Genomic DNA, 11,764 nt, shown 5'->3' on the forward strand with positions numbered 1-11,764 from the left:
CTTGGTCTCCTACCATACAGTCCCTTTTCATTCAGACGCCGACGGATAGTACGGGTTGACACTGTTGTACCCTCGGACTGCAGGGCAGCTTGAACATGTTTGGATGTTAGTCGAGGTTCTTTATCCAACATACGCACAATCTTGCGTTGAAATCTCTTGTCAATTTTTCTTTTCCGGCCACATCTAGGGAGGTTAGCCACAGTGCCATGGGCTTTAAACTTCTTGATGACACTGCGCACGGTAGACACAGGAACATTCAGGTCTATGGAGATGGACTTGTAGCCTTGAGATTGCTCATGCTTCCTCACAATTTGGTTTCTCAAGTCCTCAGACAGTTCTTTGGTCTTCTTTCTTTTCTCCATGCGCAATGTGGTACACACAAGGACACAGGTTGAGTCAACTTTAATCCATGTCAACTGGCTGCAAGTGTGATTTAGTTATTGCCAACACCTGTTAGGTGCCACAGGTAAGTTACAGGTGCTGTTAATTACACAAATTAGAGAAGCATCACATGATTTTTCGAACAGTGACAATACTTTTGTCCACCCTCTTTTTTATGTTTGGTGTGGAATTATATCCAATTTGGCTTTAGGACAATTCTTTTTGTGTTTTTTTCATTTAAGACAAATTAAATGAAGATAATAATACCAAAGAATTTGTGTTTGCAATCATTTTCAGGAAGAAACTGAGCATTATCTGACAGAATTGCAGGGTGTCAATACTTTTGGCCACAACTGTATATCTTTGTACCGTGTTAGCCAGTAGATAGAAGCTTGCAATTTGTTACCATCTTTTCAGTTAGCCATTAAAAGGTATCAACCACTGAGGACTCTCAATTCTAAATATTCTTTGAATAAATGCCAACATTCTTGTCAATGTCACCCATTTCAGATATTTTACCCCCCCCCATATAATCCAGACTTCAGCAGGTTTGCGCAGCAGATAGGGTTCCCCCCCCCCTCAACCCAGCTAACAAGTATCACCTACCTTTCCCTCCCTTAAACACTATGAACCTTCCCTTACCCATTAGGGATGCAGCCAAAAGCAGCTCACAACCACTCGGTGAATGCTTAAAAGAAAAAAAAAAAAAGACCCTAAAATAAAATATCCTTTATCAATTGTCTCCTACATAGAGCCTGTAGCACTAGAGATAAACCATATAACTTGCATATATGTGTAATTAACCATAACACACTACTACTTGCAACTTCCACATTGAACCAATCAAGGAGAAAGCATATGTGACAGACTTTAATCACCCCACGTTTAGTCACGAAAACCACCAGTGTTATCAAGAATTTTAAGAATTTCAGCCCCTTTTAGCTTGCGGAGCCTCCTGTTGGATCTGCCATTTGTAAAAGTTCAGCCATCTTAAAGCGTCTTTGGGAGATTCAAAGAAAGAGGTGGAACCCAGTGCAATCATTTTCAGTTTCACTGGGTAAATCATGGAATATTGCAACCAAAGTGATCTCATTCTTCTTTTAATGCCTATGTACAGGGATCTTTTACGCTGGACTTCCACAGAGAAGTCTGAAAAAAGGATACTTTGCGGTTTTTCCTGTGCCTTCCTCAGTATGATATCCCGGTCTTTATAACGTAAGATTTTAACTAGGATAGGCCTAGCACATTTGCCCTCTGGGTTGGGTCTCTTGGGAACCCTGCAGACAGAGGAGTGAGGACTTTTTGAAAGAAGGCATCTACCAGCCACTTAAAAAAAAAAAGCCATCGGAGTCTCTCCATTCCACCTTCTCAGGAACACCCACTAGCCCAATAGTATTACGCCGCGTGTGGTTTTCCAACATATCATTCTTGGCCATTAAAGTAGCAACTGCTTGCTTTGACTCTGAATGTCTTTGTGGATAGGTGGGAGGGCGTCTTACAGTTCCCCGACTCCCCCCTTCACAGCAGTTGTGCTCTCCGCCATTTTCGGCGTATCGTGCCAGATTTTCAGAATGGCCTCCTGTATATAGCCTGTCCTTTTAGCGTGGACTGTGTGGAATTACATTTGTTAACAGTGTTTAGTTTAAGACATCCATTAAAGATGGGGATCCCCCTAAGGATTTTACACCAGGGGTGCTCTCTGCGTGCTTGGAAGTCAGCTCTACATTATTGTGCACCTGGGAGTGTGATGCTGTGTCGTGGGGGATATTATCCTCCTCCTCATGAACGAATACAGCAAATCTAGATCCTTTTGGGGATATTGTGATGTTCTCCTGTGTGCCAGTCACTGATCTCCATTTCTGTGGGCGGTGCGCAATGCTCTTTGAGCGAATTGCTACAGTCTGGCTGCTGCATCTCAGTCTACATCTCTCTGCCTCTGGCCACAGGATGTGGGGGCACCATCTTGGATGTCTGATGGCTCCGCTCCAACCTCCCTGCTGATCTTTCTGCTTCGGGTCACCTTCACCACCAAAAAAAGCACCTCCAGCCTCCAGGACCCGTCAGCCACCAAGTAGAAGTCTTTAATTCCAGAAATTGTGCCTCAGGACGTGTCTTACAGGATGAATGCAGCAGGAGCACTCTGGAGACACGTCCTCACCGCATGCATGCTACGCTATTCCCCTATGGTTGCTTTTTTCAGAGGTGTATGAGGGTCTCTCCTCTTAAAGACTTGTGGTATATACTATTTTGTTTAGCCCGGTGTAAGTTGCGCTTTCTCCTGAATCTGGTGTTGTGTTTCTTTTGTTCCTGCTCCTCTCAGTTCTTGAGATATGGCCCCCTCTGACCTGTATAAAAATCTAGTTGTCTTATTAGTCAACTGGATGCAGGCTCGGACTGGCCCATAGGGTAACAGGGCAATCCCCCGGTGGGCCCCTGTGCAGATCTGAGCCCCTAACCCCACTGTATGAGAAGTACTTGGCATAATTCAATTGATTCTGTATAGAAAAAGGCAGAATCTCATCATTCATTAATCAAACTACCCAGCTTCTTATTATATAGAGATATAGGTAAATTTGTGAACGAGGGTAATGTAATATTTGTATGCATGTGGGCCACCAAAGTCAGTGTTACTGGTGGGCCCTTGGCACCCCAGTCCGACACTGACTGGATGTGTTCACATGAACACTCCCACAAACTATCTGATGACCATGCTCTCTTGGCTAACAAAACTAGATACAGAGAAAAAGGACGCCATATGCATTTTAGTGTGCTTACACTGCAGAAACGCAAAAAAAATGCATGTATTCCGCACATGACTATCAATAAAGTTTTTCCAAAACTAAGGCTAGATTCACATTGCGTTAGGGAATCCGTTAAACGGATGCGCTAACGCTGATGTCATTTTTGACATCTTTAGTGACCTACCGCTATTGGTATGCGTTAACGCTAGGTAGCGCTAAGGTACCATGCGCTACCTAGCGTTAGCCCATACAGTGCTATGCACAGCGAACGGGTCCGTTCGCTGTGCGTTACTGCCAACGCACCCAAAAACGCTGCAAGCAGCGTTCGAGGGTGCGTCATGAATTAACGCATACTTTCTAACGCATGCCGATTTTGGTATGCGTTAGTATGCGTTAGTGTCATTGCGGCCAATGGGTGCGTTAACGGACCCGTTACATAACGTCAGCGCATTGCCCCCTAACGAAGTGTGAACCCAGCCTAAGGAACAGGTAATATTCAAAATAAAGCAGTTTTATTTAAAACATGAATATACCAACAGGGGGCCAAAAAAGACAGCTAAACAAAAAAAAAATGGAATAAAAAACGCATGTAAAAAAAAACAAACAAAAGTAACCATATTTAGCTAATTGGTGCAGAAATACTCATCATGGAAACTTAGCCTTAGTTCTAATATATAACGTCCAATTTCACTTGAAGTACACAATGGGTTAATCATGGACCTAGCGGTACGGCCATTTCTCCAATTTGTAACAGGCTGCATGTTGCTCATGCTACTGTGAGCAGCCAAAACATGCTCCCATGGCTGCAGTGTCTCTGGACTTGTCTTCTATTGCACACATCTGAGATGTCATTGATCGGCATTTGCAAAGGGAGCTGCCAGCAACGGATATTGATGATTTCCGTGCCCAAGTACAATCAGCGCTGCAGAACAATCCTCAAAAGACCATTAGTAACCTTTATTATGGCAGCCAAGGTTGTAAGCGTGCAATTAGTCACTGCATGGTGTGGCTATTTGTACACATTTCTAGAACTGGTTTACCGTACAGAGCGTCATTAAATGTATCGTTGGCCCCAACAAAACCAATGTGTAAAAGGGTTTGGACCAAGCCAAGATGGTATCATGGATCATCCATGTCATAAAAGCAGCCCTTGAATTTGCGCCCATGAAAAGATTATCTTGCCAGGATTCCAAGCAGGGTGCCTTTATGAAACAAACAAAAAAAAAAGTACTCGAACAGACAGTATATTACCATATATATTAGGTGACCATAGTGTCACATGAAAATCCAAGATTGCCATTGATTATGTCCTTTGCCTGTTATTGACTGTGACAATTACATATCACTGGAACAATATTCGTGACACGAGGAGACAGAAAATGCATCACGTATATAGTAGAACACGTCACAGAAGAAAGTTCATTTTCACATGATCATCGCCTTATACCTTCATTACCTATCTTGTACTAGGTATGCTATACAAAGAAGGTCCTTTGTCCCGTGGCTTCAGAGCAGCCAGTCTAGCAGGATATTGTAAGAAGAAACATTTATTGCTGTAAGTTAATGAATTGCATGGCTCGGGGCCTACTGGCCAATTAAACCCTCTTGTGCCCGTTTTCAGGTATGCCATGCCTATCTCAGAGTCTAAAGAGGTGATTTATAACTCACGCATTATCTCTTTCAGGTGCAGCAAAGTGTGTAATTTTAAGTATTAAAGTTACACCAAAATTCAAACAGAATAAAAAGTGGTATTCCCATGATCAAAAGTTTGCTGAGACCTCCAGGAGACCCAAGAACCAGCCTAGAAGTGGTCAACCTACCCTCCATTCATTGTCAATGGCCTTCTAAGGATATCAGAGTATAGTGCTCTGCTTTTTCCGCCAGTACCATAAAAAATAAATGGAGCGGATTTTGAGCCTGCACACCTCAACTCCATTTAGGGCAGAGCCCAGATCTTGAGTGCAAGATCCCCATTCTCAGGATCACCGAAGAGCCCAGTGGTCGGACTCCCACGGTTCAGTAAAATATAGGAGAGAGGATACGGTAACTTAAATTCTGTGAATACCCTTGAGGGAATGTCTGACTGCTGAACACAAAGCAAAGCAATAACTGTACCCACACTGCTGTATTTTACTATTACACAGCACCCTTATAAGTGTCCTCCAGCTTTTCCAAGCAAGCAGCCCTTCTCTTTATCCATTCTCTTTAATAAGACATGTAGACAACCCCTTTAAATATACTGGTTTACATGATCTCAGATGGACATATAGAAACTTTCTCATCATTATTTCTTTAACAACCACGTACAAAGTCATAAACATAAAATATGCTGAAACTAAAGGGGTTATTCCCTTGTAGATTGTGAGCCCTCGCGGGCAGGGTCCTGTCTCCTCCTGTACCAGTCGTGACTTGTATTGTTTAAGATTACTTTACTCGTTTTTATTATGTATACCCCTCCTCACATGTAAAGCGCCATGGATTAAATGGCGCAATAATAATAAATAATAATCATAATTCCCAAAATAGCAAGTTGCCTCTTATCCTGATCACTGGGAGCCTGACAGCTGGGATCCCCAATGACCAGGACCCTGCCTGTGCCCAATGCACGTCCTCTGCTCCATTCATAGTCAATGGGATGGCCGGAAAAAGAAGAGTAGAATGTGCTACTACTTCCCAATTTTTACTCATTGCTTGGCATAGCATTTCCAACATGTATGATTTAAAGGGCCACTAAACCTTAATATACAACTTTCTTAATATATCCAAGGTTTAACACTATTATAGTTGGAAAAGTTTTAGTTGAGTCATTAAAGAGGTTTTACAAGATTTGTGATTGGACTGGGGGCCCGTAAGTCTCCTCTGTCAATGGAGAAGTGATATGGGTGCTCAACCGTAGCTCCATTCTCTTCTATTAAATGGCAATGCACTAAACAGTGAATAGCGTAGTGCTACACCCAGGATGTTCAAACCGATCTTCCTGTGCATTGGTGATAAAATATATTTTGTGGGAAATCTCTTTAAAAGTTGTCATGTACATCTGTATGAAAATCAGAAATTCCGGATGCTGTCCCATTGATTCTTAGGCTAAGTGCACACGTACCGGAACTCTCGCGGAAATTACCGCGAGAATTCCAAAATTCCATTCCACGGGAAAATCGCATTTTAAATTCCCTCGATTTTCCCGCGGAAAAACTAGTGATTTCCAAGCGTAATTAGCCTGCAAAATGCTAGCGTTCTCCAAGCGATCTGTAGCATCGCTTGGAGAACTGATTGACAGGTTGGTCACACTCGTCAAACATAGTGTTTGACAAGTGTGACCAACTTTTTACTACTGAGGCCACCTATGCGGCATCAGTAGTAAAAGATAGAATGTAAAAAAAAAATAAAAAATAGTGTTATTCTTACCTTCCGGCGTCCCGCGCAGGCGTTCCCAGTAATCCTTTGCGAAAATGCCCGCGATGACGTCCGTTCTCGCGGGATCGCGATGTCTCGCGGTAATTTGCGATGACGTCGCGCGAATGACCGCGAGACTTCGCGATCCCGCGAGAACGGACGCCATCGCGGGCATTTTCGCAAAGGATTACTGGGACCGGGAGCGTGGAGAGAGGCAGGAAGGCTGCGCGGGACACCGGAAGGTGAGAATAACAATATTTTTTATTTTAAATTCTATTTTTTTCAGGGATATGGTACCCAAAGCCCGGAGGACAGTCTCCTCTCCTCCGGACCGTGGGTACCATCCGCAATTGTTCTGCTTACTTTCCGCATGGTGTGCACAGCCACATGCGGGATGTAAGCGGAACAATGCATTCCTATGGGTGCGGGATCGCCATGATTCCGCAAATTAATGAGCATGCTGTGGCTTTTACCGCGAAGCGATTCCGCCGCGGTAAAAACCGCAGCATTAGCACAGCATTGCGGAATCCCATAGGAATGCATGGGATGCTTATTTTTCGCGTTTTCGCTGCAAAATCGCGCGGTTAAAACCGCCGCGGAAACGCGAAAAAAACGCCACGTGTGAACTCAGCCTTAAGAATACTTTTTAGGATATATCTATGTCATTGTAGGACATATGCAATAGATCCATGGTGAACAAACTTAGTGAAAAAAAATATGTATATATTTCAATGTTTTTGCCTTCTGGATGTTCATTATTGCACGGCTAATCCCAAAATAAGAAAACATCTGGTATCGGATGTGTTAGAATTATAGAATGGTAGAGTTGGAAGGGACCTCCTGGGCCATCTGGTCCAACCCCCTGCTCAAAGCAGGATTCACTAAATCATCCCAGTCAGATGTCTGTCCAGCCTCTGTTTGAAGACTTCTATTGAAGGAGAACTCACCACTTCTCGTGGCAGTCTGTTCCACTCATTGATCAACCTCACTGTCAAAAAGTTTTTTCTAATACCTAATCTGTGTCTCCTCCCATTCAGTTTCATCCCATTGCTTCTAGTCAGGGCCGGTTTTAGGCAAAGTGGGGCCCTAGGCAAAGTTTAAAATGGGGTCCCAAATGCTAATATATTGCACATCACAGAAGCATTTCGATTGTATTTACATGCGCTGAGCTCAGGCCGCTAAATGAGTGAGATCGACAAAATTGAAGAAGTCGTTCAACACTTGTTTCCCGGCCTCTTTCCACCGTCTGAGAAAGAATGATGGGGACAGAACAATCACTAATGGATCACTAAGGGTGTGTGCACACATTGCGGTTTTTGCTGCGGATCCGCAGCGGATTTGGTCCTGCGGATCCGCAGCAGTTTCCATGCGGTTTACAGTACCATGTATACCTATGGAAAACCAAATCCGCCGTGCACATGCTGCGGAAAAAAAAAAACACTCCTCACCTTCCCCTTGTGCCCGCGCTGCTGGCTGCTCCTGTCTCCTCCTGCTCTGTCTGGCACACAGTGATAGCGCGATGACGTCATCGCGCTCCAGCTGTGTCAGAGGCAGAGCGGGGAATGATGGGAGAGGGAGCGTCAGCTTACGCTCTCTCCTCCATCACTGCCTCTTTCAATGCGGCAGCGGGAGTCGGCGCTGGGGGCAGGCGGGCCCCCTTGCCTCACAGGGGCCCCATAGTGGCTGTGTGATGTGCCGCTGGCTGGGGGCCCCTGAAGGAGCGGGGGCCCTAGGCAGCTGCCTGGTCTGCCTGCCCCTAACACCGGCCCTGCTTCTAGTTGTTCCAGCACAGGAAACCTGCTGTACATAGGCAAAAACTTCTCCGTTCCTGTGCATAACACAATATCTTCCCCCTACCATGCTGCCAACATACAACATAGAATTAGTTCTGGTAGAAGTAAACATAAATCAATGTGCAGCCAATGTCAGTGGTGTCACCTGTCCTGTACACACCTGTTCTAGGACTGCGGTTCAGGCAATGAGATTCTGCTCACATCCTCATTGTTGCATGCCCTTGGCTAAGGGTATCAATGTGCCTGACAACCCGGCAGCTCCTGAATGCAATCATAATCCAGCCACAGTTCTGGAGATATACACAATAGGTGAAGTCCCCTCCTCCCTCCCCATTATTACTGTATGCAATGTACACAGGGCATGTCTCCGCTACATACCTTGAATACACTCTCCTGGCTGGAGGATGGGGCAATCCATTGTTAGGTAGGAAAGCCATGTATTGGCGGTGCAGGTCATGCAATCAAGGCAATTGGGTCCAACATCCAGCTAGACGGTGAAGGCAGAGGGAGGCTGTGCAGCCAGGGTGCCCCCTTCAGAGTATGGCAGCTAGGAAGTGATGTATGTTACACACAAAGTCTACAGGAGCCACAAATCACTCCCCCTCCATGTGATGTCATCCAATGCTGGTATTGTCAGGGTCTCGTTGTCCTCCTTCTTCTGCACTGTGACCCTGCCGCCCTCCCCCTTTTGTCTCTATTTCTCTTGCTATCACCCAATGTCTGGATGCAGCAGGCTGCTTCCTGCAGAATTGGTCCAAGGAAGGAGAATAGCAGATTAACCTCTTCCTGGCTGGAGAGCAGTCCTCATCGCTAGCACCGCCGGGCTGGAGAAAAGCGATAAACCTTGCCGAAGAGTTGTGCTAGCAAGGTCCTCCAGAGCCGATGTCTGATTGTCTGTGCTTCCTATCAGGACACTGAAAAGGAAAGAGTTTGTTACAAGTGGCAGGAGACCATGAATCACTTCCTTGTCAGGACACTGGAAGGTTTAACCCCTTTCAAGCCAAAGTTAGAAAAGACAAAGACATAGTATCGAAAAATAATGAATATTTTCTTGTCATTAGTGTACATTTATCATTAAATAATCCTCAGAAAACTATATAACATGTTTATGGAATAGTTTTAATTTATCAAGTGTTATAGCTTCCTGTATATCAGGGATCAGCAATCTGCAGCTCTTCAGCAGTTAAAGTGTTATTTCAGCCCCTCACCCCCAAATGAAGACGTTTTGCTCTCTCCACATAATGGGAGAAGCTTACCAATAGCTCAGAGCCCCATCACTAAGACCCTACCAGCAATTCTGAGATAGGGACTGAGGAGGAGGTGAGCTGTGACATCACCTATTGTGAATGGTGCATCCTGTGTTATCTACTGTATATAGAGGTGTTATCAGTCATAATACAGGGGGAGGAGGTGAGCTGTGACATCACCTAATGTGAATGGTGGATTCTGTGTTATCTACTGCATATAGCAGTGTTATCAGTCATTATACAGGAGGAGGAGGTGAGCTGTGACATCACCTATTGTGAATGGTGCATCCTGTGTTATCTACTGTATATAGAGGTGTTATCAGACATTATACAGGAGGTGAGCTGTGACATCACCTATTGTGAATGGTGCATCCTGTGTTATCTACTGTATATAGAGGTGTTATCAGTCATAATACAGGGGGAGGAGGTGAGCTGTGACATCACCTATTGTGAATGGTGGATTCTGTGTTATCTACTGCATATAGAGGTGTTATCAGTCATTATACAGGAGGAGGAGGTGAGCTGTGACATCACCTATTGTGAATGGTGCATCCTGTGTTATCTACTGTATATAGAGGTGTTATCAGACATTATACAGGAGGTGAGCTGTGACATCACCTATTGTGAATGGTGCGTCCTGTGTTATCTACTGTATATAGAGGTGTTATCAGACATTGTACAGGGGGAGGAGGTGAGCTGTGACATCACCTATTGTGAATGGTGGATTCTGTGTTATCTACTGTATATAGAGGTGTTATCAGACATTATACAGGAGGAGGTGATCTGTGACATCGCCTTTTGTGAATGGTGATTCCTGCATAATCTGCTGTATATTCGGAGGTGTTATCAGTCATTGTACAGGAGGAAGAAGTGATCTGTGACATCACCTATTGTGAATGGTGGATCCTGTGTTACAGGGGCGGACACAGACTGTAGTGGGCCCCTGTGCAAGAAATTTGTCGCCCCCCCCATCCTTCATAGGGCAAAGTTATGTAAACATATAGATAGGTAATATATATAGGCACCCCCGTTTCCCTTTGTTTCATAATGCTCTCCCCCATATGCAGTCTAGTTTTGGCATAGTGCTTCTCACCCTATGTGGCCCCCCCAGTTTATGTTGCTTCTCCACCTATGTGGGCCGCCCGATTCATGTTTCTTCTCCCCCCCCATGAGCCATCCCATTCATGAGCAGCCAAGCATCTCCCCCAGGGGCCCCCCATTCATGAGCAGTCATGCTTCTCTCCAGGGGCCCCCCCATTCATGAGCAGCCATGCTTCTCCCCAGGGCCCCCCCCATTCATGAGCAGCCAATGCCATGCTTCCCTTCTCCCCAGGCCAGGGACCCCCCATTCATGAGCAGCCAGGCCATCATGCTTCAGTTCTCCCCCAGGACGGAGCCCCCCAAAATTATACCTGCAATGTTCATTTCTCCCCCACCCCAGGAGCCCCTCAAAATCATGCCTGCGCCTCGATCCCAGTCCCTCAGTCCTGCTTAGCTCTGGTAGTACTCTTACCTGGAGCAGGCAGGGCAGGTCAGACCAAGAGGATCCATCCATTCCACAATGTCCAGTGTCCGCACTCCGCACATTCCTGAACTGCTACAGCATATGGACAGAGGCAGGGCTGCCACTAGGAATTTCGGGGCCCCATTCTGGGAAAATTTTCGGGGCTCCCGTAAGACTCCGCCCAGGCTCCACCCCAGCCTCGCCTCCACCCTTCAAACTGTCCACAGTCCCACCGCCCTCTCTTGGAAAACTCCACTTCTCACCAATCACACATCAACAGTTCCCATCACCAGATCACACATATAATCGGCAGATTTTTTTTTTTCGCCAAAATATTTTTTAAGCCGCCATCACAACACTGTAGACACTTTTGGCCGAGCTCTACTGTACTGTAAACGATTAAATATTTGTTAAAATATGCAATACAATTTAGGTACATTTGTATTTATTTTTCAGTTTTTAAAATGACCATTAATATCACATAAATGGACAAATACCACCGCACCATGACCAGACACAATATTACCACCACATAGTGACCTATAATTAATACCACATACAAGGAACAAATACCGCCACACCAGGACCAGGCTATATATTACTACCACAGTGACCGAATAATATCACATACAAGGAACAAATACCACCGCACCATGACCAGACCACATATTACCACCACAAAGTGACCAAATAATAGCACATACA

General features: G+C 45.1%; 1 protein-coding gene across 1 annotated transcript in view; it reads right to left on the minus strand.

Annotated features, from left to right (window-relative positions):
- GPSM1 (G protein signaling modulator 1) overlaps positions 1-9,215 on the minus strand; it is a 317,946-nt gene extending 308,731 nt beyond the window's left edge. Inside the window, exon 1 of the mRNA XM_073541041.1 lies at positions 8,687-9,215. Coding sequence (XP_073397142.1) covers positions 8,687-8,745 — 59 coding nt within the window. The 5' untranslated portion in view covers positions 8,746-9,215. The remainder of the gene's footprint in view (positions 1-8,686) is intronic.
- Between the last annotated feature and the right edge of the window lie 2,549 nt (positions 9,216-11,764).

Source organism: Dendrobates tinctorius, unplaced genomic scaffold (genome assembly GCF_039654945.1).
Source record: "Dendrobates tinctorius isolate UK_male_01 unplaced genomic scaffold, ASM3965494v1 ptg000120l, whole genome shotgun sequence".
Taxonomy (NCBI): Eukaryota; Metazoa; Chordata; class Amphibia; order Anura; family Dendrobatidae; genus Dendrobates; species Dendrobates tinctorius.